The 25,797-nt window shown below is 46.8% G+C and overlaps 4 protein-coding genes across 6 annotated transcripts; 1 reads left to right on the forward strand and 3 right to left on the reverse strand.

The window, feature by feature from the left end:
* Positions 1-145: 145 nt before the first annotated feature.
* fbrs (fibrosin) lies at positions 146-14,283 on the reverse strand. Of its 2 annotated transcripts, XM_040176419.2 has the most exons (18): positions 12,412-14,283; positions 10,635-10,811; positions 10,367-10,393; positions 10,223-10,252; positions 9,944-9,992; positions 9,371-9,725; positions 9,053-9,285; positions 8,417-8,733; positions 8,274-8,318; positions 8,002-8,100; positions 7,270-7,338; positions 7,029-7,067; positions 6,497-6,568; positions 6,248-6,392; positions 5,939-6,019; positions 5,619-5,699; positions 3,770-3,983; positions 146-3,045 (listed from the first exon to the last, which is right to left on the reverse strand). In XM_040176419.2, exons 1-18 carry the CDS (start codon positions 12,712-12,714, stop codon positions 1,521-1,523), a joined length of 3,861 nt encoding a protein of 1,286 aa, XP_040032353.2. In that variant the 5' UTR covers positions 12,715-14,283; the 3' UTR covers positions 146-1,520. The 2 variants fall into 2 exon arrangements, with proteins under 2 accessions (XP_040032353.2, XP_040032354.2); XM_040176420.2 differs by lacking the exon at positions 7,029-7,067.
* A 992-nt stretch (positions 14,284-15,275) lies between these two features.
* Positions 15,276-17,349, reverse strand: mrm1 (mitochondrial rRNA methyltransferase 1 homolog (S. cerevisiae)). Its single transcript, XM_040176425.2, has one exon. The coding sequence runs from the start codon at positions 16,965-16,967 to the stop codon at positions 15,807-15,809; it is 1,161 nt and encodes a 386-aa protein (XP_040032359.1). The 5' UTR covers positions 16,968-17,349; the 3' UTR covers positions 15,276-15,806.
* A 194-nt stretch (positions 17,350-17,543) lies between these two features.
* On the forward strand, positions 17,544-20,656 carry chmp2a (charged multivesicular body protein 2A). The gene is made up of 6 exons (XM_040176426.2): positions 17,544-17,721; positions 18,751-18,918; positions 19,012-19,191; positions 19,282-19,412; positions 19,591-19,652; positions 19,747-20,656. The coding sequence occupies exons 2-6, from the start codon at positions 18,751-18,753 to the stop codon at positions 19,866-19,868; spliced, it is 663 nt and encodes a 220-aa protein (XP_040032360.1). The 5' UTR covers positions 17,544-17,721; the 3' UTR covers positions 19,869-20,656.
* An 84-nt stretch (positions 20,657-20,740) lies between these two features.
* msl1b (MSL complex subunit 1b) lies at positions 20,741-25,619 on the reverse strand. 2 transcript variants are annotated; one of them, XM_040176423.2, is made up of 9 exons: positions 25,231-25,619; positions 23,988-24,676; positions 23,696-23,895; positions 23,252-23,613; positions 23,090-23,154; positions 22,938-23,005; positions 22,621-22,745; positions 22,464-22,536; positions 20,741-22,112 (listed from the first exon to the last, which is right to left on the reverse strand). In XM_040176423.2, exons 2-9 carry the CDS (start codon positions 24,588-24,590, stop codon positions 22,022-22,024), a joined length of 1,587 nt encoding a protein of 528 aa, XP_040032357.2. In that variant the 5' UTR covers positions 24,591-24,676; positions 25,231-25,619; the 3' UTR covers positions 20,741-22,021. The 2 variants fall into 2 exon arrangements, with proteins under 2 accessions (XP_040032357.2, XP_040032358.2); XM_040176424.2 differs by having other exon boundaries at positions 23,294-23,613; positions 25,231-25,329.
* Between the last annotated feature and the right edge of the window lie 178 nt (positions 25,620-25,797).

The raw sequence follows: 25,797 nt of genomic DNA on the forward strand, positions 1-25,797 counted from the left end.
CAGAAAATATTTGCTGGTTTTCTTGGTCATTTCTTAAAATAAGCCGATATTTTCAACATAATTTTTTTTTTTTTACTACAAAAATCCAAATCAGAGAATAAAAACAGTTGTCCCATCATCGAACAAAAAGATCCACACAACAGAGTAAACAACAATTCATTTAATAATTAATCTTTGTGGTCTCTATGGGAGGGGTTTGAAAGGTATAAAATGGTCATATTAAAATAATCGACCCAGTCTTTTCCCTCTCAGGATACCCACTGTCTAGTTGTCTTCCGACACAAGTCCTCATATCCTTTTTTCCCCCTCCATTCTTTAGCAGATGTCTCATTCATCCCCGTATATAACTTACTTTTTTGATGAAACAACTCAACAGTTCAATGTACAAGGCTCTAAATAGTCCCAAAATGGATATAACACACAACCAATGACGCAGGCAGGCACAGAGACACGGCTTCATGTCCACGAGTACTAAACTTTTTTTTGTGACGCGAGCCTCTTGTGTGATTTGAAACTACTACCTGGGAGAGAGAGAGAGAGAGAGAGAGAGAACTGGTTCATACCCGAAACAAATACAAATAACATAACAGTGAATATATTTATTATTATAGAAGATAATTAATGTTGAGAATAATAATTACAAAGGCAATTTCTCTAGACTACTATAATCTGGTCCTGCTCGTATAGTCAAGAGGAGAGTGGCAGACGGTAACCGGAAGCTCTAAAAAACAACAAACAAAAAAAAAAAACATGGTCGGTCTCTCTCTCACACACACACACACACACACACACACACACACACACACACACACACACACACACACACACACACACACACACACACACACACACACACACACACACACACACACACACACACACACACACACACACACACACACACACACACACACACACACACACACACACACACACACTTTGAAAATGGAAAAAAAAAAAAAAAAAAGGTTGAATCTCTTTATCAGTGAAGCCGAGGGGTGAAACAGGAAAGTGAGGTGTGGTCTCATTGGTAAGCAGTCTTTTCCCACCGTGACAAGATATTAAGGAAAGACACAAAAAGACAAGAAACCACCATTAAAAAAAACAAACAGACGAGGGTCCACAACACCTAATCGGGGGGTTGCGTGCATTCACAGTGCCCGCCCTCTTGGAAGTCATCAAACCCCCCCCCCTCCCGACTCGCTGAGCAGAAAAAAGTGGATCTGAAAATGTAAATCACCGTGGTAACCGACAGCAACCGCAACACGGAAATACACAGCGGCTGCACGGAGGCCGTGCGCCCTTAAACTGATCGAGAGAACCGCCGCACAACGCGTTTCAAGTCACTCTGATGAGTCTTGCATTTTCCTCCCATCCGGCACCTCCAGCCAGCAACTGGGAGGGCCGGGTTTATTAGTCTGAAGGTGGAAAGGAGGGGGGTGGGGGATTGGGGGTGGGGGGTGGAGAGCAGCACAGTGATCCTGACATTTCCCTTCATCTCCTCCACTGTTGTCCCTGTACTATCTGGACTCTCCATCCTTGTGGGCGCTGTACAGAGCCGCCAGCTCACCAGGCCCGCCGAGCCTCCTCGGCGGCGTGGACGACCGACTGGTGATGGACGGAATGAGCGGAGGCGGCGCCCCCACCGCCAGGGCACCCACCAAGCCCGAGGGGGTCTTGGCCAGGATGCCGTTGGGAACGTGGTGCGGGTTCAGCTGGCCGAGGCGGGCAAAGAGGCCGGCGTGGTGCTGGGCGGCGGGGGAGGCCCCGTGGTGGAGCGAGTGCGCGAGCAGGCCGGGGTGGAGCTGCTCCAGGTGCGCAGCTGTGGCGGCGTGGGAGGGGCCTGAGAGGTGAGCGCCGTGAGGGATGTGCGGATGCATCCCGAAGTAGCGAGCGCGCTCAAAGTCTTCCCTCAGGATCTGGGCGCGCTGCTCCTCGTCGATGAGCCCTCCCCCCGGGGGTCCCAGGTGGTGGCCGCGGTCAAAGTGGTGGGCCATGAGGCCAAACTCCTGGCGGACGGCGGAGGCAGAAGAGGTAGATGTCTGAGGGTGGTGAGGGTTGGACGCCCGCTCCGCCTCCATGAGGCGCTGATGCTGGAGCAGTCGGGCCAGATGCGGGTCAGACCGGAGTGCCATCGCCTCCCTGCGGTGCTGATGGTGCTGCTGAGCCGCCAGCTCCCTCCAGGGGTCCCAGGTGTAGCTGTGCGGACCTTGTGGCGGTCCCTGTCCGTGGTGGAAACGCTCTCCTCCCGGACCCATCATCAAACCCGCGGCACCCGTGCTCCCCAGGTACGCCTCGATGGCCCGGGAGCGGTCCAGCATGGCCAGGTGCGGGTGGGAAGGCGGGTTGGGTGGCATGTGGGGAACACCGGGGGTGGGAGTCAGCGACAGAGAGGAAGAGGAGGGGGTACCGGAGCGATGGTGGTGCGGATGGCTGTTGGGGCGCTCGAAGCTGTGGTTGGGTGCCGGGGGGGGCAGGGTGATGGGGATGTGCTCTGGCTCTTCTTTGCGCTCCTCCTTCACTTTGACCGGCGGGAGGAGCAGCGGCGGCTTGGAGGAGACGGGCGTGGCGGTCCGGTCGGACTTCTTGGCCTGAGACAGAGAAGCCACGGACGCGGAGGCCGCGGAGGAGGAAGCGAGATTCCCGTCCCTCTGCAAGTGCGAGGGTTCGCCGTGGGCGGCGTGACCCGTGGGCACAATCGGCCGCGAGTAATGCTCCATGGGAGACGGGGCCGTGCGGTTGGCGGGCGGCGGGGTAGTGAGCACGGAGGACGAAGAAGACCGCGGCCTATCGCGGTCGGCTACGAGAGACGAGGGAGGTCCGCGTGACGACGACGCGGGCTGTGGCGTCCTCTTGTCCCCGTCTCGCTCTCGGTCTCTGTCTCGGCTTAGGCTGCGCGTCGGGTCCTCGATTGGCCCGGCGCCGCCTCCCCCCAGGGTGCTGCTGTGGCCGTTGGTGTGGGAGATCGGGGTGCTACTGCGGGGCTTGAAGTTGGGGGCAACTGGAGACATTCTCACAGGTTGCCGGCCGTACAGCATATTGTCTCTGCAAAACATAATGTTGATGGAATGATATCCGTTTCCAATTCTTGTATTTAATCCTTTTGACTACAGTTTATGAATTACTAACGCACACACATTTTTCAGCTTTCAACGTGTTCGTCGTGTTTGGTAAATTCTATTTTGAGTTTTGGCTTGTTGCATATTTCCTCCTGACAGGCCGCTCTACATCACTCGGACCTGTGATGACAGGACTGTCTGTGGATCAGTGTCTCACATACATAATTGGCACCTGAGATCCCCTGAAAGCCTGTATTGCATTGGGTTCTATAATTAATGACATCTGGCTCTCCTGAGGGAAGTCAATGCAAAAGTCTCATAAAACTTTCATTGCGTCTACAGACCAGCAGGAGGCGACTCCAGATGCAAGAAGCAGACCAATAGTATTGAAGTCTTGAAAGGATCACTTCTCTCTTGATTTATTCCATGAGTATACATTGTGAACAAAAGTTTATGGTCTCAATCTCTAGTTTTTTTCAATTTAGCATAATGTTCATTTAGTAAATCATGGTTTATTTCGAATCAAATAGACCATTAAGCTGGGTTTGCTTTGGGGCGGGGCTACAGTGATTGATGATGGCGACAGCGGTCATCATAAAAAATTAAATAAAAACGTACCACGCTTTCTCTCCTTTTATACCAGAAAACGATTCTGTGTCCATATATAAAAACGATACCAAAATATGTGAACAACTAAAATCACATCATACCGATCCTTCTCATCCTTGATGTGGGGGATGTCTCTCCTTTCCAGGTCCTTCGCTCGGTCCCGTTCGTCCCGCTTGTCCGCCCCTTTGGCCCAGCTGGGGCCGGGTGCAAAGCCGGACGGCCCGCCGTGCAGGCGGTTCCAAGGGTCGTGGTGGTTGGGGGTGGGCAGGCCCCCCACCACGCCGGCTGGTGGATCTTTAGGGCCAAACACAGATCCTGATCGAGAATAAAAAATGTCAAAAAAGAAGACATATTCTCAGTTAGAAGAAGAAGAAAATGTGTGGAAGTAAAAGGTTCAAATTAAAATGTTTTACGAAATCCACATCAGACTCTGTTAGCACCTGTTATCCTGCTGAGCAGGACTTTTGTTTTAAAAGGAGGAGCAGAAACTTTGAAGTCCAACTGAGAACTTGCTAGTATTGCCTGAACAACTTCTGGTGCAAAAGGAAATGTCTTTTCCAAATAATCAAGTCTAACGTATTTGGTCTGCAATCAATAGTCAATAAACTATACGTGTATTTGGTTGTTTTTCACCTCATGCGAATCAGTAAACGGGCAACCGACACTTTCTACCTTTGTGTTGTGCCTCACTCATCTGACCCTCATAATCATTGTGGCTTCTATAATTTAGTCATATTCACTCGTTAAATATTTACAACTTTTACACCTTTTTTTTGTGACGTCATGCAACAGTCACAATTGTCGTTAGAAATGCCCCGTGACCATGTGAATGCAACTCTTAAATTTAAAAAAGTAAATAAATATATTTCATAGATTTGAAAAACCCAAACGGAGACCAAAACTGCCTTTGAAAACGTAACACTCCCAATATGGATTTATCAGAACCAGGTCCCAGCTTCTCAAATAACATCTGTTGTCGTATACAGTCAAGAAAGACCACAAGAGTTCAGTTCTTTGCTCATGGTATACAATCGGACCCTGTATTCACAGTATCTCACTGAGATGCACGATAAGAAGAGAAAACAAGAAGTCGCTCTAATGAGAATCAAAGGCTTGCATGTAGGTGTATCATCGACTTGAGGCACCCCCAACGTTTTTTATCCATGGAGTAAAGCGGCTTTACATTCCGTACACCGGCTCCGGTTTCAACACACTTGTGATGATGCAGGTGCAACAAGTATTCCAAACATCCCCGAACACGAGGCGTAATTGCAAACCCGAGATAAACGTTGACATGTTGAGGTACTGGTTTATATGTGATTGTTCACACGTTGACGCGACCCCTCCTTGTGGGACTAAAGTTCAGCCAGGCCAGTGTGAGGCTTCAGCAGCCCAGTTGGAGAAAAGGGGTCTTCTGAGGTGAGACTTTGGTACCCAAAAGACATCGTCCTCATCTCTGAAACACCTTTTTTCTGCTTGACGCAGTTGACCCGACGAGGCGCTGCAGCAGCCAATCGAATACAAGCAAGAGGACATTCCTGTGAAATTACACCGTGTTTCTGACGTCACAAACAAAAGAGGACGACTGCCACACCGCCGCCGGACGAGAAACTCCGGTCTCATTAAAGCGCTATCTCGTCAAACTGGACTCGCCGTGTCCCTGAAGCTAAAACATAACCACAGAGCTTTCCAGTCCCAACGAGCACTTTCTCTTTTGGGGTGGATGGTATGAAGCGACTATTTGATCACTCGAGTTGTCTGAAAAATATTTTGTTGCAATCCTAATAAACACACAAACATGCCCCCCATATTCTAAGGACCATTTTTTGACCCACCAGTATAAATCGTCCCCTCAATCAGGTGCTCAGAGGCGCCTGTTATGTATATATTATGAGGCAAAACTTTCCTATAAGCCTTCTGTTCTAAGGGGAGAGAACCTGTGATACTGACCCAGTGTTGGGCTTCCGAGTCCTCCGAAGGCACCAGAACCAAGGGCCCCCAGAGTGAAGGGGGGGGATCGGCCGTATGGATCTACAATACACAAAAGAAAATTAAAACGTCACAAATACTGTGTTTTTATGCAACAGTTTATTTCTACACAGGTCTGAAGCAGTGCCAATACTTCTAAAACGTCTGCAGCAGGAAGGAGAGGGACGGGCTGTTTTAGGAACAGTGGTTTCCATTCATCTTAGAAAAAGTATGTAAATGGGAGCGAGGGTCGTTGTGGTCGCCAAGTGGCATACAGATGTGCCTTTTGAAGCGCCTCTTACCCAAGTGTGCTGTTGGTGGGAGGAAAGAGGAGTGGGGCGTCGATGGAGAGATGAAAGGAGAGGACGACGGATTGACTGGCCCTGAGAAGAAATAGGTAAAAAGTTAAATAATGTCAACATTGATCAAATCCATGGCATGTAGCTAATGGCTAACATGGGGACCGTGTGGGGGGGAGGGGGGGGGGGGTGCAAAGACATGGGGGGGGGAGATTTGGAATCAGAAAAAGAGTCCTGAAATATTAACCAAAGAAAATATTCCCCCCAAATAAAACAGAAAACTCTCCCCTATTTTTTTTCTGAAACAAGCACCTGCAGCCGAGAACAGACTGGGAGGTCTGGTGAGATCGTGAGTGGGCGGAATGGCTCCTCCCATTGGTCCCAGTGCTCCGGCTCCAGGAAGACGGGCCAGCAGGTCATTGCGGAAGTCTAACTTGTGAGGATCGGCGCGCATAAGCTGAAAGAGACAAGGATTTGAAAAAAAAAAAAAAGGTGTCACCGCACACTTCGTCACTCGCTGACTTCATTCTCTAAAACACTAAATAAAAAATAAACAGGTACCTTCACTTTCTTCTGATGGCTCAGAATCATCCAGGCCACATACACATGCATAGCACACCACTTCCCTGGTTTCTGCACAGCACAAGAGATCACAAGAGGTTCACGATGTTATACCTGAGAATCTTGAGTGTGTGCGGCTTTGAAAGCCTTCACACAGAGCCAGATGTGCTTCCTGTTCGGCCGCCACACAAGGTTGGCGTTGTTGTTTTTTTTCCAACTGGAGATACGGTTTAACCACTACAGCTCAGTTTTAAGTTTGGGAATAATTTTGAAAAAGAGCGCCGTGAAAAATGTGTAAGCGAGGATTCAAGAAAAATCACAGTGGCGGGAGGCAGGGAGGGGGGAGAGCAATCACGCACATGATGAACAGGGTGTCTTCTGAAATACCTAACTGGGTGTGCAGAGCATAGACCAGTAGCAGTCAGGATTACAGGTGAGATTAGTGCAGAGAGCGAGTGAAGCAGTGAGAAAGTCAAAACAGGCTGAAGCTGTTGAGGAGCGAAGGGGTTCAAAAACATGGGATTTTGCTTACATTACTGAATCTCAACGATGTCCCAAATGGATCAGTTAACTAAAAGGAAACACAAGTGTAGAAAACACTTTTAATTCACACGTCACACTGCTGGTCAGCAATGTTCTTGCTGCACTCCTCCCTGCACTGACTAGGCCCACGTGGCAGCACATCCTAGACCTAAACCGTTGGTTGTTCCACGCAATGCAAGGGAGGAGACGGGGGAGGACCTCGCGGTCGTAGGCGAGCATGTGATCCTTACCCGGGGGTCTTTGGGCTGCAGGTGGGGAGGCACAACCCCGAGTCGTCCGTTGATGTCGGGACCGGCTCCCTGAGAGAAAAGAGGACGTCACACACACATGAAAAAACTGCCTTTTTGTTTCGTTCAAATTTAAGATAATCTTTTGGTTTTTAATTCTTTGGACGTATCCTGATGCTGAAATAGATTTCCTGGCTGTAGAAATATATAAATCCAATGAGAAGTGAGCATACCTTGGATTATGTGTGACTGGGGGTTATTGACTTTAGGTACTTCTTAATAACATTAATATCATTAACGGTCAGACACCGGGAAAAAACATCTTTATATCTGAATTAAGTTCTTCTAAAATTTACATCAGAAGAACTCTTAATAAATTCAGCAGGTTGTAAAATATGGAAACAAATACTTATTTAAAATGAACAGGATAAGTTGTGGCTCGACCATCGATCCGAAGAGCGTGAGCTCATGAATCCTGAAACGACGCAGCCAATTTACTCGTATAGTCCAAATAAAGGAGAAAGGGTACAGCATATGGCCAGCTTAAGCTTACAGGAGTTTAAAAAGGCAGAATCACTATGAAGGCTTGCAGGACGCCTGCTTTGAAAGGTTCAACACTATTACCCTCCAATGAGAAATATCTGTTCTGTCAAACACACTGATCATAATTGAGACAATAATTTCACCGTGTGGCTGCACAAGATTATCAACACGTGCAGAGAGATTTCTTCTCACCTTTGGCTGAAAGGCTCCCTGCACGGAGCCGAAAGGCCCAGTGGGAGGAATCACCGGCTGGATACTCGGCACTGAGGGCGGTGGGTACTGTGGGAAGAACTAGCATAACAAAACACACACACACACACAAGGCATTTAAATGTTGCACTTTAAATCGTCTTGTTTGAAAGTGTTCCTTAAAAAAACGTTAAGATTTGTCCTTAGTCGCGATTTTTTTAGGGATTTATTGACCTAATCTGTAAATTATTATCAGCAAATATCAAAGTACTCACGGGGTGTCGGTACAGTCCGTCCATTTTGCCCGGATACTTATCAAACTAAAAAAAAAAAAAAGACAGTGAGAAACAGTGCATGGGTTAATGCATTTTTTTTAATAGCTAAAAGAGCAACGGTCCACATTCAGTGAGCGTCTCACCAGAGGCGGCGCGCTGGCCGTGGGGTGCAGGAAGGGCGTGAAGTGTTGGTGCGTGTGAGTGTGTTGGTGCTGGTGGTTGTGCTGATGGAACTGGAAGGCCATGGGCGGGATGCTCGGTTGGTTCTGGGACGACCGGCCCGACGAACCCGGTCCGGAGTTTGATGCTGGCTGACCGCCGGGGGTGGATCGCCCCGTGGCCGCCGCGTTGCTGTTGTTGTTGCTGCCGCTGCTCTCAGCCCCCGGGACGGTGCGTCGGCCCTCGCGCTCTTGTGAATTCAAGAAGTGGGAGTTCAAGTTCTGTCGCATTAATTCTTGGTCTACAGCGACGGGGAAATAAAAATAAAAAACAAGGGAGAGGAATTAAAATAGTTAAACATTGTACAAGCCATACAAAATATGTTTTATGTATTTTTTAAAAATTGCGTGTCAAAATGTGTGACTTTGAAGGTGCTGCTCAGCAAGCCGGACAAACACACAACACAGTGAGAGAACGCTACACTTTTAAAGTACTGGTGATGTTAGACATCTCTTCATTGATTTAAAACTTCCTCAAAATCCCAGACAACCGCCGGAGGAAGTGAGAGTTTGCTTTATTTCAGTTGCGCGATATAAAAGCAGAACTGCCGTCCACTGTACCTGCGGCGGTAGAGTGGCCGGGGCCTTGTAGCAGAGGTGGGGGCGGAGGAAGGCCGGGCGAGGAAGCGAACAAGGCCCCGGCGCCGGCTCGGGACGGGGGTCGGAGGGGCCCTGAGGATCCCGAGCTCCTGAAGTAGGGCAGCGGCACGCTGGTGGAAGGAGTCGGGGGGCGCATGGAGGAAGAGGAAGACGCGACTGAGGAAGCCGATGGAGGTTTGACCGGCGTGATATTCCTGAGAAGAAGAAGAAAAAGTGTAAATAACTAAATCGAAAGTGGAAAAAGAAATTCATAGCAACGGAAATAAATAATCCTGGAACCTGTTGATGTTGTAGATGGAGTGAGATCGGCCCGGCAGAGTGTGGAAGGGTTTGGGCTTGGGCTTGGAGAGCGGCGGGCTGCCGTTGTGGTGGCGGCCGCCGTTGAACGGGCCGGAGCACGGTACCGCGCCCGATGCGGTGACAGAGGAAGGCAGGCAAGAGAAGGAGGCAGAAGAGGTAGAAGAAGAAACGGGCTCCGGGAAATGCTGCTCCAGGTTTTTCTCTTGGCTTCGTTCCAGGCCGGAGACTCTTGGCGTCACCATCAGCCGCGAGATGCCGCCGCCGCAGCGGGCCGGAAGGGGCGGACAGATTTTTCCAATGGATGTGGCCATGTTTGAGGGGGCGGGCTCTGCGACTAACAACAAAAAAATAAAAAATGTTTTTAAAGAAATGTCAGCGTTGTGGCTCTCTTGCACATCATAGTACAGAGTGACAGTAAGTGAAAAGGTGACTCAGTCACACATTTATAAAGTGTCAAAGAAGGGAATCCAATCTAAATACCAAGGAGAGTCAGACAGTCCCAAATAAACCAGAATAAATAGTATTTAATATTTATTTGGGAACTTCTCGTACCTTTCCTCGTACTAACTGTGAAGACAGGGTCCACGTCGTTGTCGGAGGCCTAGATGGGGACACAAATTATCATTTAATTTACACTCAAGACACACTAATTTATTTTATAGATCACATCAGGAGCCATAGTCAATTATATGACCCTTAAACTTTTTTTGGTGTGTTCTTTTCTTCTTTTTTTTTTAAACAAAATATAGCAAGTGTCCCGTTACACACTCATGACCGATCAAGAAAATAAAGCTCTGAATAGTATTAAAATCAGAGGTAGTTGCTACACACCTTATCTCCTGTATCACTCTCAGTGTCACACTGAAAGACAAAACAGATTTGCACCCATTAGGCTATTTAGGAAAACAGATTTTAGAGAATTTTTCAGAAATGCACCGTCATCGACTTCACTATAATATTTAAAAATAAACTTACGATATAGCCGGTCTCCAAAGGGTGTCCCTAGGGCGAAGAAAGTATGTAAAATAAGTTAATTATTAACAGGGATTAAAATAAGCACGCTTTCACTACCAAAAAACACCCTTAAGTTATAAGCGGTGGAAATCAATTTCCCTGTCAATTTCCTCATTAATTCAACGGCAGGATATTAGAGTAAGAGGAAGCACGACACATATGTAAACATTTCCGTCTGATGGAGAAAGAACACATTCGAGCCCTGAAGAGCCACGAGCCGTTGGCTCACCTCAATCTTCCTCCTCTTATTTTTACTCTTGTTCCAACAGCTGCTGGAGTAGCTGTGCGGGGCTCCTTCTTCGGGCTCCGACAGCGGCCCTCCGCCGTTCTCCTCCAGCCCCCTCTTCCCCTTGTTCCTCCTTCCCAGCATGTCAGTGCGCTGACTGGGCTTCAGAGAGCAGTCCATCTGATAAGAGAGAGAATACAAATATTCTGTGTTTACAGGTCCGGTCACCAGAGCGAATGTGTGTGTGCGTGCGTGCAGGCGCTTGCATTAAGGCGGATTAATGTCCCGACAGAGCCAATATTGTGTACGGATTCTAATCTTGAGTAACGGCAAAAATAGAAACGCCACAATAATCTGATGAAACAACAGCCCGCGTGACGCTACCGCTGAGTGTGGATTTAATTATGCATTGAGACTTCACTTTGGAGTGGTGTAGTATTGGGGGGGGAAAAAAAAAACTCTGTAATGTTGAATCAATACGTCTGACAAACGTCAACAACACAAAAACACAGAGGTATTAAGAGCAAACTGTAGTTTATAGAGGTTCCCATCTTTCTGATTCTGTTTTTGCTGTTCTTCTTGTGAAGTACCAGAAAATATTACCTTTAATACGACCCGTTTTTGATTTGAGATTATGCTTTGGGGATTGTTTGTATATGTAGTGTGTTAGTGAAATAGAGAGTTGATTTAAATAAACGTTTGTCGGATAAAATGTCTGGAAACTACAAGAGGATGTTACAGCAAATATACCACGTCAATTTTTAAAATTTAAAACTGCCTCATACATGGTCACGATTCCATTCGGTTGCCCCCTTAAAAATTTGTGTTGTTAAAACAATACCTCAGGAAAAAGGAATAAATCAAACTGAAGAGCATGTGGCTCAACATGAAGGTCACCACAGCTTGCCCGGTTTTTTTTTGCTTGTTTTTTTTAATGAAATCCTACCGCTGTTAATAAATTTGGCCAGGAAATTGCTACATTCCATTTTTTGGCTGGTATGTTTACTTCTTGTTATTAGCAGTTTGTAGGGAATAGCCAACCGACAACAGTGGCATTCATGAGTGATTTGACTCTAAAATCAAGTTACCCAGGAGTATACTGGAACAAACTGTGCATGTGAATATCCAGACTTATAACACAATCATTTTGTTTCCTGTCCCGCCACTGAGGTTAAACTCCATCAGATCCTCCCATAACACATAACGGTATTCATTTCAGAATGCCAATTGTGCCACGTGCATAGTTTAGTACCATGTATTAAAGCTTCAAATTCAGAGTGGCAGAGTGGTTTTAGTACTGACACCGGAGGTGAAGAGCCGTGGTCCAAGTACCAAAAACTGCTATTGTGTTGATTGATAGATAACTACACTCATTTAAATACAGTCTTTGGGATTAAATATTTCTTTCTTAGTCTGAACAGCCATTTGGCAGCTCGTCAACACCTCGTTGAATTAGGACATGAATAATTGAGGCCTCTCCAGAAGCCATCAGAGGGATGGATGCCTTGGGGTTGGCCTGAGCGGATTGCGCTCTCTCCAAGCGAGAGTGTCAACAGTTGAGTTCAATCAGAAGGCTTTTTTTTACCCCCTTTGCAGCAGGACAGACACTTGATATCAAGTGATAGAGGGTACAAAAGACAACAATGATGAAAATGTTGTGAATCACACACAGATATTAAAAAAGGCCAAATGACTTTGTCTCACTTCATTAAAGACGTATGCATCACTTTGTGGATAGAAACATAACAATGCTATTTTATTAATGACAGCTGATATTCACCTCCAAAGCCTCCAGGCTGACAAAGCTCGCAATAGCGAAGCCATCGATGATGTCCTCCTCGCAGGACACCGACTCTCTCTTCCTCCGGCGCGGAGGCTTGTGTCTCCCGACACCGGGGCGGCATTCTCTCCCCCCGGGACCCAGCACGCTGTTCGTCCCGAGAGCCTCCCGATCGGAGCCGGAGGACAGGGACGCGGCCCGCTGCTCCGCCCGGTCCACTCTCCTCCTCCGCCGCTCCCTGTCGCGCTGTGATCGAGACCGTCGGCTCTGCCGGAATCCAGCGCTTCGGCTCGGGCCCTCCATGCTTCTTGCGGCAGCTCGTTTAGCAACTCCAGTGGGACCAAAAGGGCACTTTCGTTCAAGTCCCCCACCCTGCCGGTCCGGTGGAAGGCACCGAACCGCAAATAAAAACAACACCACACAGGCCCCTAGCAGGGAGCCCCGGTTAAAATGGCGTTAATGGAACCAGTGGCTATTATTCGCCGTCCTTTGACAACATTCTCTCGGCATCAGTGCCTCTCTTTCGGCGGAATTTGAGTGTCATTTCAATGAATCCGCACGCAATCGTCACTGCACCCGGGGATTTAAAACACACTTAAATGTCAGGACATATCGCTCCGCGTCCCGGAGAAGGCTAACATTAGCTGGCTAGCGACCGACTACAGAAGTTATATGCATGTAAACAACAAAAACAAGATTACAATCCTAGTTGTGCGACGGACAAAGCGGGTCAAATCCCCGCTCAATACATTTGAAAATGAAAATCACGCCAATGTTGGCATCGCTGAATACAACTCTCGCATGTTGAATTCCCTAAATATTTGCACACGCTGACACATTTATTTGCCTGTTAGCAAAATGATACGGTTAGCTGGTTTGGTTAGCAAGGCCAACGACCCAGATATTAAAGTAACACACCAGTGGTCACGAAAATATGTAGGTATTTAAGTGAAATATGAACTGGTCAAGTTGACAACGGGTGCAATTTACTCACAAACCAAACGGGAGTAAAATAAGCTTATCTTGTTGAGGTTAAGTAATGCTAGTGGTAGCTAACGTTAGGTCAGTGTTGATTACAGCCACTTAGCTTTTTGCTCATTCGGTTAGCATGCACACAGCTAACCAAATACATTACAATATATCCAGCCAGCGACCGAAGAATAAAACTATATTCTTAAAACATGTCTGGAAAGGCTGACACGCCGGACAGTTTACCGTGAAGCTAACTAATGTTCCACAGCCGAGAGAATAAAAGAGGTTTCTCCTGCCGAAATGTTGATGGCCGATAGTAATGGTTGAATTCGCATCACATCAAAAGAAAGACGTAACGTTAGCACTCTGGCTAGCTAGCATTAGCCGATTCCAGCTGTTAGCCACAATCAAGAACCTTTCTGTTTGTTTTGTTTCTGATGGGGAGGAAGAAGATCGCGTTTCCTCAAAATAATAATATCTCGTTTCTCTACACACCACCCTTCTTTGGTTTTATCTCCTTCATAAAGAGGAAGAAGAAGAAAAAAATCGAGGCCCAAATATCAAAGCCTCGGTGTCGATTTCCATAAACGAGGGTGTCGGCCAAGCCCCCGTCGGGCTGGGCAGGTCCTTCATGCAGCCTCCTTCGCAGTGTAATCCAATGTATAGGATTAAGTTGAGGGAGGACCACTCGCCAACGTTTCCGGTCAAAGGTGTTTGTTATTCTCGCTGAATCCAGATAGACCGCACAAGCACAAGGAGGGAGGCAAAGCGGCCCCGCTGCTTCCCCGTCACAAGTTTCCACGGAATTGGAAATTTATCGTGAAAAACAGGGAGACACAACCCTTGTCAGCCGGAGCGGTGCATTGTGTGCGCTACTCTTCTTCCCCCGGTCATCAGGCTGGCTCGTCGGCAGCTCTGCTCCTCCGTACCGCCGCCGTGTGGAGAAGGTCTGTGGAGTTATGATTACTGTTTCTATTATTTTGTAATGTATTATTATTGTTAATACCTATATATTTTTCTATCAAACATAAATAAAAAATAAAATCCCAAAATATATGATAACAGATAAATAACTAATGCTTTCTTCAGTCATTCACTGTATATATTTAACAAAGGTTTGAAAATAAGTGGCTAATAGTATGACATTTCTTAATAGAACACGTCTCTAGTGTATCATACATGACCTCCTGACCCAGTCTTTCTGTTTAAACATCAGTCTCTGTCGTTACCGGTATAGAACAGAACAGAAGGCCAACATAAGTATATCCCTCAGTAGTAGCTTTTTTTTCAAAAAAGTATCTTCATGGTATCAAACATAATTAGAAAAAACATGTGTAACGAATCCCCTTCAACCATTTTAGGATAAACTGGAGTGAGCCAAAGTTTGTGCCAGGAGGCAAGGACACAGACCAAGACAAAAACAGTAGAAACAATGTACATAAATCAACACGGTATAGAGCTATTTATGTGAAATACAAGGTCTTACTCCTCTGCATTTTAAAGGGGTCTGGTTTAAAGTATTCTATAATTTTCCTACAGTCAAACTATCCCAGCAGAAGAATGATTTTGCGTTCCGTTTCTCAGATTGTGCATCCTCAATTCCTTTCCTCACATCTCAGTCCCACCCACGGGAGATGTGAGTGGTTGAAATGCACTTTGTCGAGATGCAATTGAAGGAATCGGGACGACCGCCAAGATGAAGCGCTGATTCACTCTCCCGGTCACAAGGAGACGAGGATGCAAGCAATTCTTTGCGGAAAAACACCATCAGACTTTTCTATTCTTCTGGGGACGTAAACCTTTGAAATATGGCCACTCATACAAAGTTAAAAAATGTTGTGGCAGTAGGATTGTGTGCGTGCAATCATTGTGATGAATAATCAACAGAGAAGCATATTAATAGGTTTTTAATGGAGCTCTACTGCTCAGCGGAAGAAGACACCAGGCTTTTATACTTATTACACATTCGTTATCATAATTTACAGACAGAAGTTGCAAATATTGAACATCACCATCTTTTTTTATTATTGATTTCTGGTTGTTTTGGGCCTCCCTCCCCCGTAGCGTGGTGTTGGCTCCCAAAGAGGAGAAGCTCCTGAAGGAGTCGGTGCTGCTGCCGTGGGGAGCGGAGCTCTCCTCTTCCCTCTGGAGCTCTTATAGCAGGTCCATGGATGGGTGAAGCCGGATCTGGGTTGGTCCACGGTGGACTGGTCTCTGCAGAAGGAGGCTCTGGTAAACCTGCATGACGTCATCTGGTCTCAAAAGACTCAGCGACCCAGTGAAACCGATGACGAGCGCTAAGGAGAAGTATGTAGAAATAAACAAACTTCTCTCGTCTCGTTTACTGATGGAGGTCTCATAGAGGATCAGGGCTAAACTGAGTTTCAGAACCAGATAAACACCACCCCTCCCCCTTAGGGCGATCATCGTCCAGCGGAGCCCCTGGAGGACAGCAGAGCGTGCAGCAGAATGCCCGAAGCCACGGAGACGTTGAGCGACTCCACACCAGGGAACAGCTCCCTGCCAGCCGGGATGGTGAGGAGGGTTTGGCACAGAGAGAGCAGCTCCCGGGACAGCCCCTCCCCCTCGCCCCCCATCAACAACACCGTGGGTCTGGTCATCCGAAAGTCCGAACAGGAGGTCACGGGGATCGGGGGCTCCTCCGCCCCGGCCCCCACCGTGCCAACCACGTGCCAGCCCCGCGCCACCTTCACCTTCAGCATGTCTTCGAGGCTCTCGTACCCGTACACCCCGATCACCTCCATGACCCCCGAGCTGGCCTTGCTGACCACAGGAGACAGCGGGCAGCTGTGGCGGAGACTGCTGGCGACCCTGTCCACACCCAGGAAGTACGCCGAGCGCAGGATGGCGCCGAGATTCATCGGGTCCTGAACCCGCTCCAGGACGAGCCAGAGGGGGGGCTCTCTCCCGGTGGGGGCGGGGGAGTCCCTGTCTTCAACGAGGTAGGCCAGAGGACTCGCCTGCAGACAAACCCCTTGATGCACTCGGCCGGAGGACATCTTGTCCAGATCTTTCTTGCTGATCCGCTGCACCTGAACGCCTCGCCGATGGGCCTCCTCGCACACCTCCAACACGGAGGCCCGGTGGGAGGCCTCACCGTCTTTGACGAACAGCTTTCTGGCCCTCCTTCGGCCCTGAGTGAGAGCCAAGAGGCAGGGGGCAACCCCAAAGACGACCTCGTAGGGCGCTTCCCTGGCGTACGGCGTGGACTTCTGTCCCGCCATCTTCTCCTTTTCTGCAGGGAAGTCATCCAGACTCAATCTCCTGAGCTCAGAGGACACTCTGCTGTCCCCTTCCCTCCTCTGCCCCACCGGGCTCTCCTTTTTCCAAGTTTTACTGTGCGCTGATCTCTCCTGTCTCTGCCAACCATCAGACCCCACATTCTTGCGTTGGTCATTGGAGGTACCCGACGCCCCGCGCCGACTTTTCGCCGCGGGTTCGATGCTGCCGTCCTCCGGGAAAAGGAGAGACGCAGAGACATGGTGAGAGGCAGACTGAGGGAGTCGTCCTCTCGTCCAAAGGAGGAGGAGCTCGCGCTGATGTGCCCTGCTGAGAACCCACATGTTGGAATGCGCGTGAATATGTCCCGCGGTGCTGAGTTCATTAGTTCCTAAAAGTTGTGTCCGCAGGTTCAACCTTCAGCGCTTTTCCATCGGCATCCATTGCTGGCATGTCGTCCGTGCAGCCTCTACGCACGTGGAATCCACTTATAAAAGCGGGCGAGAATATGACCGGATCTTGAGCTTTTTCACCTACAAAATAAAATCTGTTTTACATTTATGAAACAGTTTAAACACATTTAAATGTTTTCTTTTTGTTTCTTGTGTAGGATAAACGAACTAACACTCTCATACCCGTGTTATACGATGACAAAAAGGGAACCTTGTTCCTACAAATACACAACATATGCAGCAGTATTGATAACTTAACATTAACATATATTTACGTCGGAAATTTTAAAACAATTAAATCAAATAAAATGATTGACTTTAAGTTTAAGTTGTTTAAGAGTATTTTAAGAGTACCTTCTGGTCTCAATATTTAAATACATTTCCTCTGTTGCAAGTGTTAAAGTTAATATCACTAATTTATGAAATAAAGTATTTTACTTTGAAAGCTTTTGTTTCTTCTTCAAGTTCGTGCGTGAACCGACAAAAGAAACCGTTTTTTTTCCATACGCAATTACGTCATTTCCGGGACTGCAACACGGAAGTCACGGAAACAAAACAAATACTCGTTCAAATCTGCGTCGATTGGAAGTCGAAGAAGACGCCTTAAACACCGTTTAACCGTCCGGATTACCGACTCGTTACCACGGTGAGAGTGACACACTGCCGAGGTTCGCTCTCGGGATTCCGGGGTCACACTGTTGTGGTGGAGCGAACGGTTCTCAGAGGTTATTGAGGCCGATTTGAGAGGCGGGCAGTTGGGGCTGAGACACGGCTGAGCGGAGACTTCGGGCCTTGAGTCACATAACTGCTGAGTAATATTTTCCAGGAAACAAAGATACGTTAACGATAGATTAACAGTTCCAAACTGACCGATTTGTGTTAGGAAACCAGGACGTACAGAGATTTGACTTAGGTAAAAGTATTACTATCACACTGTGATGCCACACTGTTACAAGTATCACACATTACATAAGATATAGTAAGTATAGCGTAAATCAGGATAATATACATAAAGTGTTAAACCTAAAAAAACATCTGTCATTAGTTTAGAGACGGAGCTAATTTGAACCATTAACTAATCATTATTTCTATTATAGATGAATCTGATTCCTATTTTATTCACATTCGAATTGGTTAAGAATATTGATAAACTGTCCAATCGTCGTTTTGGTCATTACTAATAACTATTCATTTTATTAAAAAGGAAAGCAGCAAATCTCCACAATTGTGAAGCTAGAACCATGAAAGTGACATTGATTTTTTTTAATTAACTAATCAACTGTAAATTAAAGGTTTTCAAATGTGTTTATGGGGATACGTGATGATTTCTAAAGTACCTGAAGTTCTAAGTTTTACATAGTGAAGTAAAAGTATAATGTTTCCCAAGATGCATTGGTTAGTAGAACGTGGCACAAGAAAAAAAAATTAAATTACACAAGACAAGTGCATATTATTTGAGTAAATGTACTTCTTAATGCCACCACTGATCATTATCAGTTATTTTTTCAATTAAGTAATTAATCACACACTAGACAAGAAGAGAAGCTTCTTCAAGATCACAGAGTGTAAAATAAGGAATAAGATAGAAATGCCTGAAAAAAAGCCGAACCGGAGCCTCATTTTTCGGTCTATGTACTTCACTCGACTGTATTGACGGCCTGTTTTCTTCAATCAGATGGACTTCCTTTTTGGAAAGAGGAAGACTCCGGAGGAGATGCTGAGGCAGAATCAGAGGGCGCTGAACAAAGCCATGAGGGAACTGGACCGGGAGCGAATGAAGCTGGAGCAGCAGGAGAAGAAGATCATCGCTGACATCAAGAAAATGGCCAAACAGGGACAGATGGTGGGACCAAGTAAAAAAAAAAGGAAAAGTGTTTTAGAATGAGAGAGAAAGATCTGTAATCCTAACTGCGGCGTGTTGTGTTCATCCTCGCAGGACGCCGTCAAGATCATGGCCAAGGACTTGGTGCGCACGCGGCGCTACGTGAAGAAGTTCATCATGATGAAAGCCAACATTCAGGCCGTCAGTCTAAAGATCCAGACGCTGAAGTCCAACAACAGCATGGCGCAGGCCATGAAGGGCGTCACCAAAGCCATGGCGACCATGAACAGACAGGTCGGTTGCCGAGACAAACCCAACCGATGGAGTCACGACCCGCCAACGCCCCGATGTTAACGGTGAATATGTTTGTCAATTCCTCCGCAGCTGAAGCTGCCTCAGATTCAGAAGATCATGATGGACTTTGAACGGCAGAGCGAAATCATGGACATGAAGGAGGAGATGATGAACGACGCCATCGACGACGCCATGGGCGACGAGGACGACGAGGACGAGAGGTAAGTGGCCGCCGGTGTATAAAAAAATACTTTCCTCTGTCTGTTTTCCATCAAATGTCAAAAAGGTAACGCAATGTGTCAGCATTTAAGAGGTGTTCTTTTAAAACTGCCCCCCCCCCCTTTTTTTTATCTCCTTCCTCCCGTGACATCCCTAATTGTGTCTCTGCCTCCTGCACAGCGACGCCATCGTGTCCCAGGTGCTGGACGAGCTCGGTCTCAATCTGTCCGACGAGCTGTCAAGTAAGAACATCCGACACGTTCTTAACCCGCTTCCTTCTTTAGTGGGAGTTTTTAAAAAAACAAACATTTTATTCTTCTTCGTCGTTCATTCCAGACCTGCCGAGCACCGGGGGGAGCTTGTCGGTGGCCGGGGGGAAGAAGGTGGAGCCTCAAGCCGCCCTGGCCGATGCCGACGCCGACCTGGAGGAGCGGCTGAATAACCTCAGGAGAGACTGAACACGTTAAATACAAACGGGTTTTAGACTGTTTGGAAGGATTAACTGGCGGAACACTTGAGCTGTGTTTTATAAAGGTGTGTGTGTGGCTTTTTTTGTTTCCAAGGTGTTTTCTTTTGTTTGTTCTGATTTGTTATATCAACAAAAAAGGAAAACCTTGTAAGGGTTGTTATCTTCCACAGCGCTTCTTGTCATCTAAAACGTAAACCAAATGACTCAAATTCTCTGAAAGTGACCATTTGTCTCGCAGTCGGTGTAAATACTAACTTCTGTTTTTCACACTTTAAATAAACACTAAAAAAAATAAAGAACCCAAAGGAAGGTTGGTAGCAGGACGTGGATGTTTTATATGTCAGTACTTTTTCCCCATCGCACTGGTTTGGTTTTCTTTTTAACATCCTCGTAGACAGTTGTGAGCTTTTTGACTCCTCGTTATATTTATTCAGCTGGAGAGGGAGAACCAACTTGGTAATCGCAACATCCTTTCTTTCTAAATTCACTCATGGGACGGTTTATTATACACAAATATATAAAGAAAGCTGACTCCTCCTCAGTTGCAGTCACTGGTGACTCATGTTGTCAGTGTTTGAGACATTCAAGATTTTAACCAAATGAGTCGGCTGTTTTTTTCTTTACTCAATAAACTTTTTTCACAGTATATCTAACTTGTTTTGTGATTTGAAGAAACTTCAAGAAGCACATGAAGTTTAGTTTATCAGCCAAAAGATGTTCTGGGTCTTTGAAGTCTTTGTTGCTCTGGATCTGAGGAATAAATATCCCACAATGCAATGTGTGTGCTTTGTAGGTTTTTTAGGTAATCTATATACACATTTTTTACATAAACTTTCCATTTGATCACATCACCAACAAATATATCATAGATGTTAATTTTATTCCAAAAGAATGCAACTTTCAAAACTGTCAATTTGTCAACATACAATCATAGAACAATATTGAATGTACTCAACATTAAATAATAAAAAAATAACAGCCATGTTTTATGTACATTTGTTTCTGGAAGCTATGTACATTAAATGAAAGAAATAAAAACTGAACTTTGCATTTCACCAGGCGGTGTAAGAGCTGAGGCTGCAGAGAGCCGCGCGCGTTTAAAGAAATGGAAAAAAGCCGCGACGGGAGCGAATAACCGGCAGCACGTCAAAGAGCAAACTGCTGAACATCTACAGAACTATGGCTACGAAGCTTGTCGTCTAAAACGGTCGCCTTTTATACGGTCAGATAACGTGAGACCAGACACACGACTGCTAATATTCACTGCATGAAAGCGCGCCGCAGAGATCTGAGTGTGTACTTTTATAGATCAGAAGGCGGCCATGCTTACAACGTTAGTTTGCATGTTTTTTTTGGGCAGCAGAGGGTTCTTCTCCATTCGAGGGGCGAAGCCATGCTAGCATGTTTGATTTTAGAAACGGTTAAATAGAGTTCATGCAACTCACGCTTAAAAAACAAACACTAGACCTGAACTCTGGGTTTTCCCACGGCGAATTATCTGCTGCATTCTTTTCCGGAAAAAAACTATTCGGGTGCTTTTTGTGAAGTTTCCCCTCGCGTTGTATTGAACTAGAACGGCGTTTGGTGATTAGGAAATCATGCCGAGTGGCGCAAACACACCAAACATCGAATACATTTTAATTCAGGCTGTGTGCGAACAACAATAAAAAAGGCAACACGCAGCACGACACACTCTGGGTTTGATATGGTTCCTCCCCGCAGGCGTGAGGAACGAGTGTGGCAGGACGACCAGTGCGATAATGTGCGGCAGCTTGACTTTTAAACGATCACAGAGTCCACTTCCTCCCTTTAAATCCAGCTGCTACAAAATGCATTTTAAACGTTGTTACAGAACATGCACGTAACTGTCCCTAAACTGCTGAGGCGTCTTCAGAAGCGGCTCACACGCGACTAATCTGGTTGCATTTCAATCTCCCCCAGAGACCCAAGAGCCGTCTCCCGTGCTTGTATAATAGTCGGCAGGAGATCAGCGGTGACACTCAGGGACTTCAGACTGAAAGCGACAGCAGGCTTGCGCAGCAACATGCCCCCCCCACCTTGTCCCATCCCACCCCCACACACACCAGGCAAGACAAATATAGCATTTTCTAATCAGAGCGTGGAGCGACATCTCTCCGGGCTTCACTTCCGACACGTCCGGTGAGGAGTGTGTTTTTTGGGCACCTCGATGCGACAGCGGCTTCGCTCGTCCAGCCAGGGCAACTCGAAGTTCCTGCAGGAAGATGAAATACTCAATGTTCATGTATTAAAACACTTAATGTTTATGTATTATTTTTAATCACTGACAGACTGTAATTAAACTCCAGGCTGAATAAAATGTACTAATTACCAAACCAGTAACAACAAGTCTTACAAATGTGCTTCAGCCAAATAATCATCGACTTCCTCCCCATCTCTCATTTTCCTTTCACTGATTTGGTAAAAATATATATATATATATAAATATATATATATATATATATAAATTAGATAACTACAATGCCAATAACTATATGGACCATGCTAGAATGAGCAAACATCACACAGTAAAATGGCAAGAACCAGATTTAAAAGATGAACTTACTGTTGTGAGACTTTGGGCAACGGCCGGCCGAATGCAACCACGGGCAAGAAGGGAGTGATCACAATCGTTTCAACTGGCGGAAATAAATGAATTCAGTTTTAAAAAACAAGCATTCCATCACTGTGTCTGCATTGTTCGTGGAGCGATGAGGACGTACCGTCTTCAGTGTCTGGGTAGAAGGACGAGAGCTCCGGCTCCGTTTCCGGGACGACCTTCTTTCTGTTCATCCGCTGCTGAAGACGCTGAAACATGCGCTGCTCTCTGATTCGCTGGATGTCCCACCTGAAGACACACAGGGGACCAATGTAAAAGGGACCAGTGAGTCATGTCCACTTACTGCTGGAGGTCCGTCACTAAGAACTGAATCTTGACTCCAATAACATGTTTGACAAAAACAACTTAATTTATAGGATAAACAAATATCAGCCAGTAATGATGATAATTATCAGATTCTTAAATCAAAAGCCAATCAACCTTTTCCTCCTCTTCTCGTCCAACTCCAGCTTCGAGTGGCGTTTCAAGAACACGTTGTCATCCAGCGGCTTTAACGGGAAGTCAATTCAGTCAGTTATTCAGTGAGATAACCTTTCAGGGGCAGAGTTATTAACATTTCAGATGCAGCTCACCTCGGGGGGAATAAAGGACGGGTCCTCGTCCAGAGGCTCGATGGGATTTTCTCTCCATGAAGGAACTGAGAGGGAGCGAGGCGGGAATCAAGTTATTCAGAGACTGAGCGCTTGGGACATTCGATGGATTAAAATGATGAAAAAGATATAGGTCACGCTTACAAACAATCAGCATATCATGTACTACATGAGGAGTCCACTCACTGGCCACCTCTTCTTCCTTTTTAGGGGAAGTCTCACGCAGAGGCGAAAGAGGAGGTTGGTTCCAGCAACAGAGGTACATCTCTGTAGTAGACATGAAAGGCAGGTCTTCGATCTGGTAACTCAGCCCGGGCTCCTCTTTGCACGGGAGCATGAGGTCCCTTTCCGACCCTGATCTCATGGGAAGGGTCTTCTCGGGGGTTTCTTTGCTGCGCAGCTCTCTCTGGTTCGGAGAGCCGGGCTGACTTTCGGTTTTCTGGGGGCTGAGCTTGGCGCTTTTGCCTCGTGACTTCTGGACTTTTGCCTCTCCAAAGCAAGACTTCCTGTGAGGAGAAAGGGAATACTAAAATACCTATAGAGACAGAACTTAAAAAAAATCCCCAAATGTACCCCCGTTCACTTTACCTCTTTTGACCTTTACCACCCCGACTGAACAGGAGTGACGTGGCTGCGTTGGGCTGCGGACCCTCCTCGGGATCCAGATCCCACAGGTCCTCTTTGTCGGGGGTCCACGGCTCCAGGGGCTGGAAGAGGCGCTTGTCGCGTGGCGGGTCCTTCTTCGTTAGCTGCAGGCGACGCTCCATGCGCTCAATGCGCGCAAGAAGCTGTGAAAAGAGGACAAAAATCAACGTAGATGCATTGGAAATCAACTACATCATTCAACAGAACAATACAGTAAAAAAAAGATTTTCCGTACCGTCTCCTTGTCTGATTTGAGCTCATCTATCTCTTTGTCCTTGGACTGCAGCTGCTGTTGCTGTTGCTCAATGAGGTCCAGTTGGAGGAGGAGGATCTGCCGGAGGCAGTTGGCCTGCGTGTGGGGATTGGCAGGAGTCTTCCTAATGTTTCTCCACTTGCCCTCGGCGGACAGTTCAATGGATGCCGTGCCGAGGACCCCGGGGACAACCCCCTTCACGCTTTCATCCACGCCTGCATCCTTGGGGTTGTTGTTGAGAGCCATCTGAGGGTTATCCATAGTGTCGGCAGAGAGGGGTTTACCTTTCACTGGGGTTCCCTCACCCCCCATTTGTCTCACAGGGGACAACGCCCCCACAGTCTTATTGTCTCCTTGAACTACTCCTGCAACCGTGGCTGCGAGGGAAACTTTGCTGCTCATGTAATGCTGCTTTAAGTCCCTGGATCTGCTCGGGATCTCCGCCCCGCGTGCGTTGTGGACATCGGAGACAAAGCCGCCGGACTCCCTCTTGAGGCCCGCGGCGGCCCCGAAATGAAGCTTGTCGGTGGAGTCCGTGTCCTGCTTGAAACCCGTGTTTGGAAACAGCGTGGACCTCAGAGTCATGGCGAACACGGCGACCAGTCGCTCATCCTGCGGCGCCCCGGCGGTGCATTTCAACCGCAGCAGTGAGAACTTGGCAGCAGCTCCGCCTGCAAAACAAAAGGCGAGAGGTCGCGTTATTGCGTGTTAAAAGGTGGAGGCACGCGGCCTCGGGGCGGCTGGTCGAAGACACCCGCCGGCTGCTCACGCTCCGCAAAACCGTAGAGCACCAAAGCCCAGAGACGGTGCCTGATCCCCAGGCATCCTTCTCCCAAAAACCGTTTCACCGGGATCGAAATTGAAGCTAGGCTACATTAGCAGCACAATAGGACACCTCAGGGGCTAATACGTGTAACGGAGTCTTCACTTGGGGGAGATTAAGAGCTCTGCGTGGGGCGTCCGGGAGGACATTTCAGTGCGAAGACTCGGGAGTGGCTGTGTGCGACACTGGCACGATTCTTCTCCTCCATTTTGGGTCTCGCGAAATCATGAAAAACAATAACAGCTAGCTAGCTAGCCGGCTAACGTTTAGCCCGGCTAGTTTTAAACTAAGCGAAACGCACTTCCGGAAGCGCCGCTATTATAACGAACACGTAATACGACGCTCACAGTCGGAAAGCTTGTTTCACTCCGATGTATTTGAGGTGTTTCGAGCTCAACTCGCCTGTTATTGAAGTCCACCTGCAACTGCCTTCATGTTCCCTCCTCAAGACTTGTTTTAAAGCGCCGACTACTGCGCATGCGTAATTTGTCGTCTGGCCATTTCTTGTGTTTTGAACGTTTTTGACGCGTAGCGCCAGAAGGGGGAGACAGAGTACACGCAGCACACGTTAAACCGCGATTATGTAATCATCTGTCATCATTATGTAAATCATTGTGGTAAAATACAGTAAGTACAGTAGCTCAGGTGCTGAAGGATACGTTTGCGTTGGTATCAACGTAATAATGCTACGATTGTGTCAATTAAAGAGACTTTATTGTCTGCTACCTTTAAAGAGAGGGACGAAGTTGTGTTACTATGGTTCCACCTCCAAATAAAACAAAAAGTGAATAAATAAATATATGGTGAACTCAACATGATACAAAAGCAAAACAAGACAATACAACTGCTGTCCTGAAGCAGTAGTGGAGTATGTCTATTACACATTTATATATATATATATATATATATATATATATATATATATATATATATATATATATATATATATATATATATATATATATATAT

Source organism: Gasterosteus aculeatus, chromosome 5 (assembly GCF_964276395.1).
Source record: "Gasterosteus aculeatus chromosome 5, fGasAcu3.hap1.1, whole genome shotgun sequence".
NCBI classification, from domain to species: Eukaryota; Metazoa; Chordata; class Actinopteri; order Perciformes; family Gasterosteidae; genus Gasterosteus; species Gasterosteus aculeatus.

Coding starts and splice junctions, on each gene's coding strand:
- mrm1 (XM_040176425.2), bottom strand. CDS start 16,967: ATGTGGGTTCTCAGCAGGGCACATCAGCGCGAGCTCCTCCTCCTTTGG.
- msl1b (XM_040176423.2), bottom strand. CDS start 24,590: ATGACTCTGAGGTCCACGCTGTTTCCAAACACGGGTTTCAAGCAGGAC. Junction 23,614..23,695: donor GGTGGTAAAGGTCAAAAGAG/GTAAAGTGAACG, acceptor TTCTCCTCACAG/GAAGTCTTGCTTTGGAGAGG. Junction 22,746..22,937: donor GACGAGAAGAGGAGGAAAAG/GTTGATTGGCTT, acceptor GTGTGTCTTCAG/GTGGGACATCCAGCGAATCA.
- chmp2a (XM_040176426.2), top strand. CDS start 18,751: ATGGACTTCCTTTTTGGAAAGAGGAAGACTCCGGAGGAGATGCTGAGG. Junction 18,919..19,011: donor TGGCCAAACAGGGACAGATG/GTGGGACCAAGT, acceptor TCATCCTCGCAG/GACGCCGTCAAGATCATGGC. Junction 19,192..19,281: donor TGGCGACCATGAACAGACAG/GTCGGTTGCCGA, acceptor ATTCCTCCGCAG/CTGAAGCTGCCTCAGATTCA.
- fbrs (XM_040176419.2), bottom strand. CDS start 12,714: ATGGAGGGCCCGAGCCGAAGCGCTGGATTCCGGCAGAGCCGACGGTCT. Junction 9,993..10,222: donor AGAGTGATACAGGAGATAAG/GTGTGTAGCAAC, acceptor GTCCCCATCTAG/GCCTCCGACAACGACGTGGA. Junction 9,286..9,370: donor TCCATCTACAACATCAACAG/GTTCCAGGATTA, acceptor TCTTCTTCTCAG/GAATATCACGCCGGTCAAAC.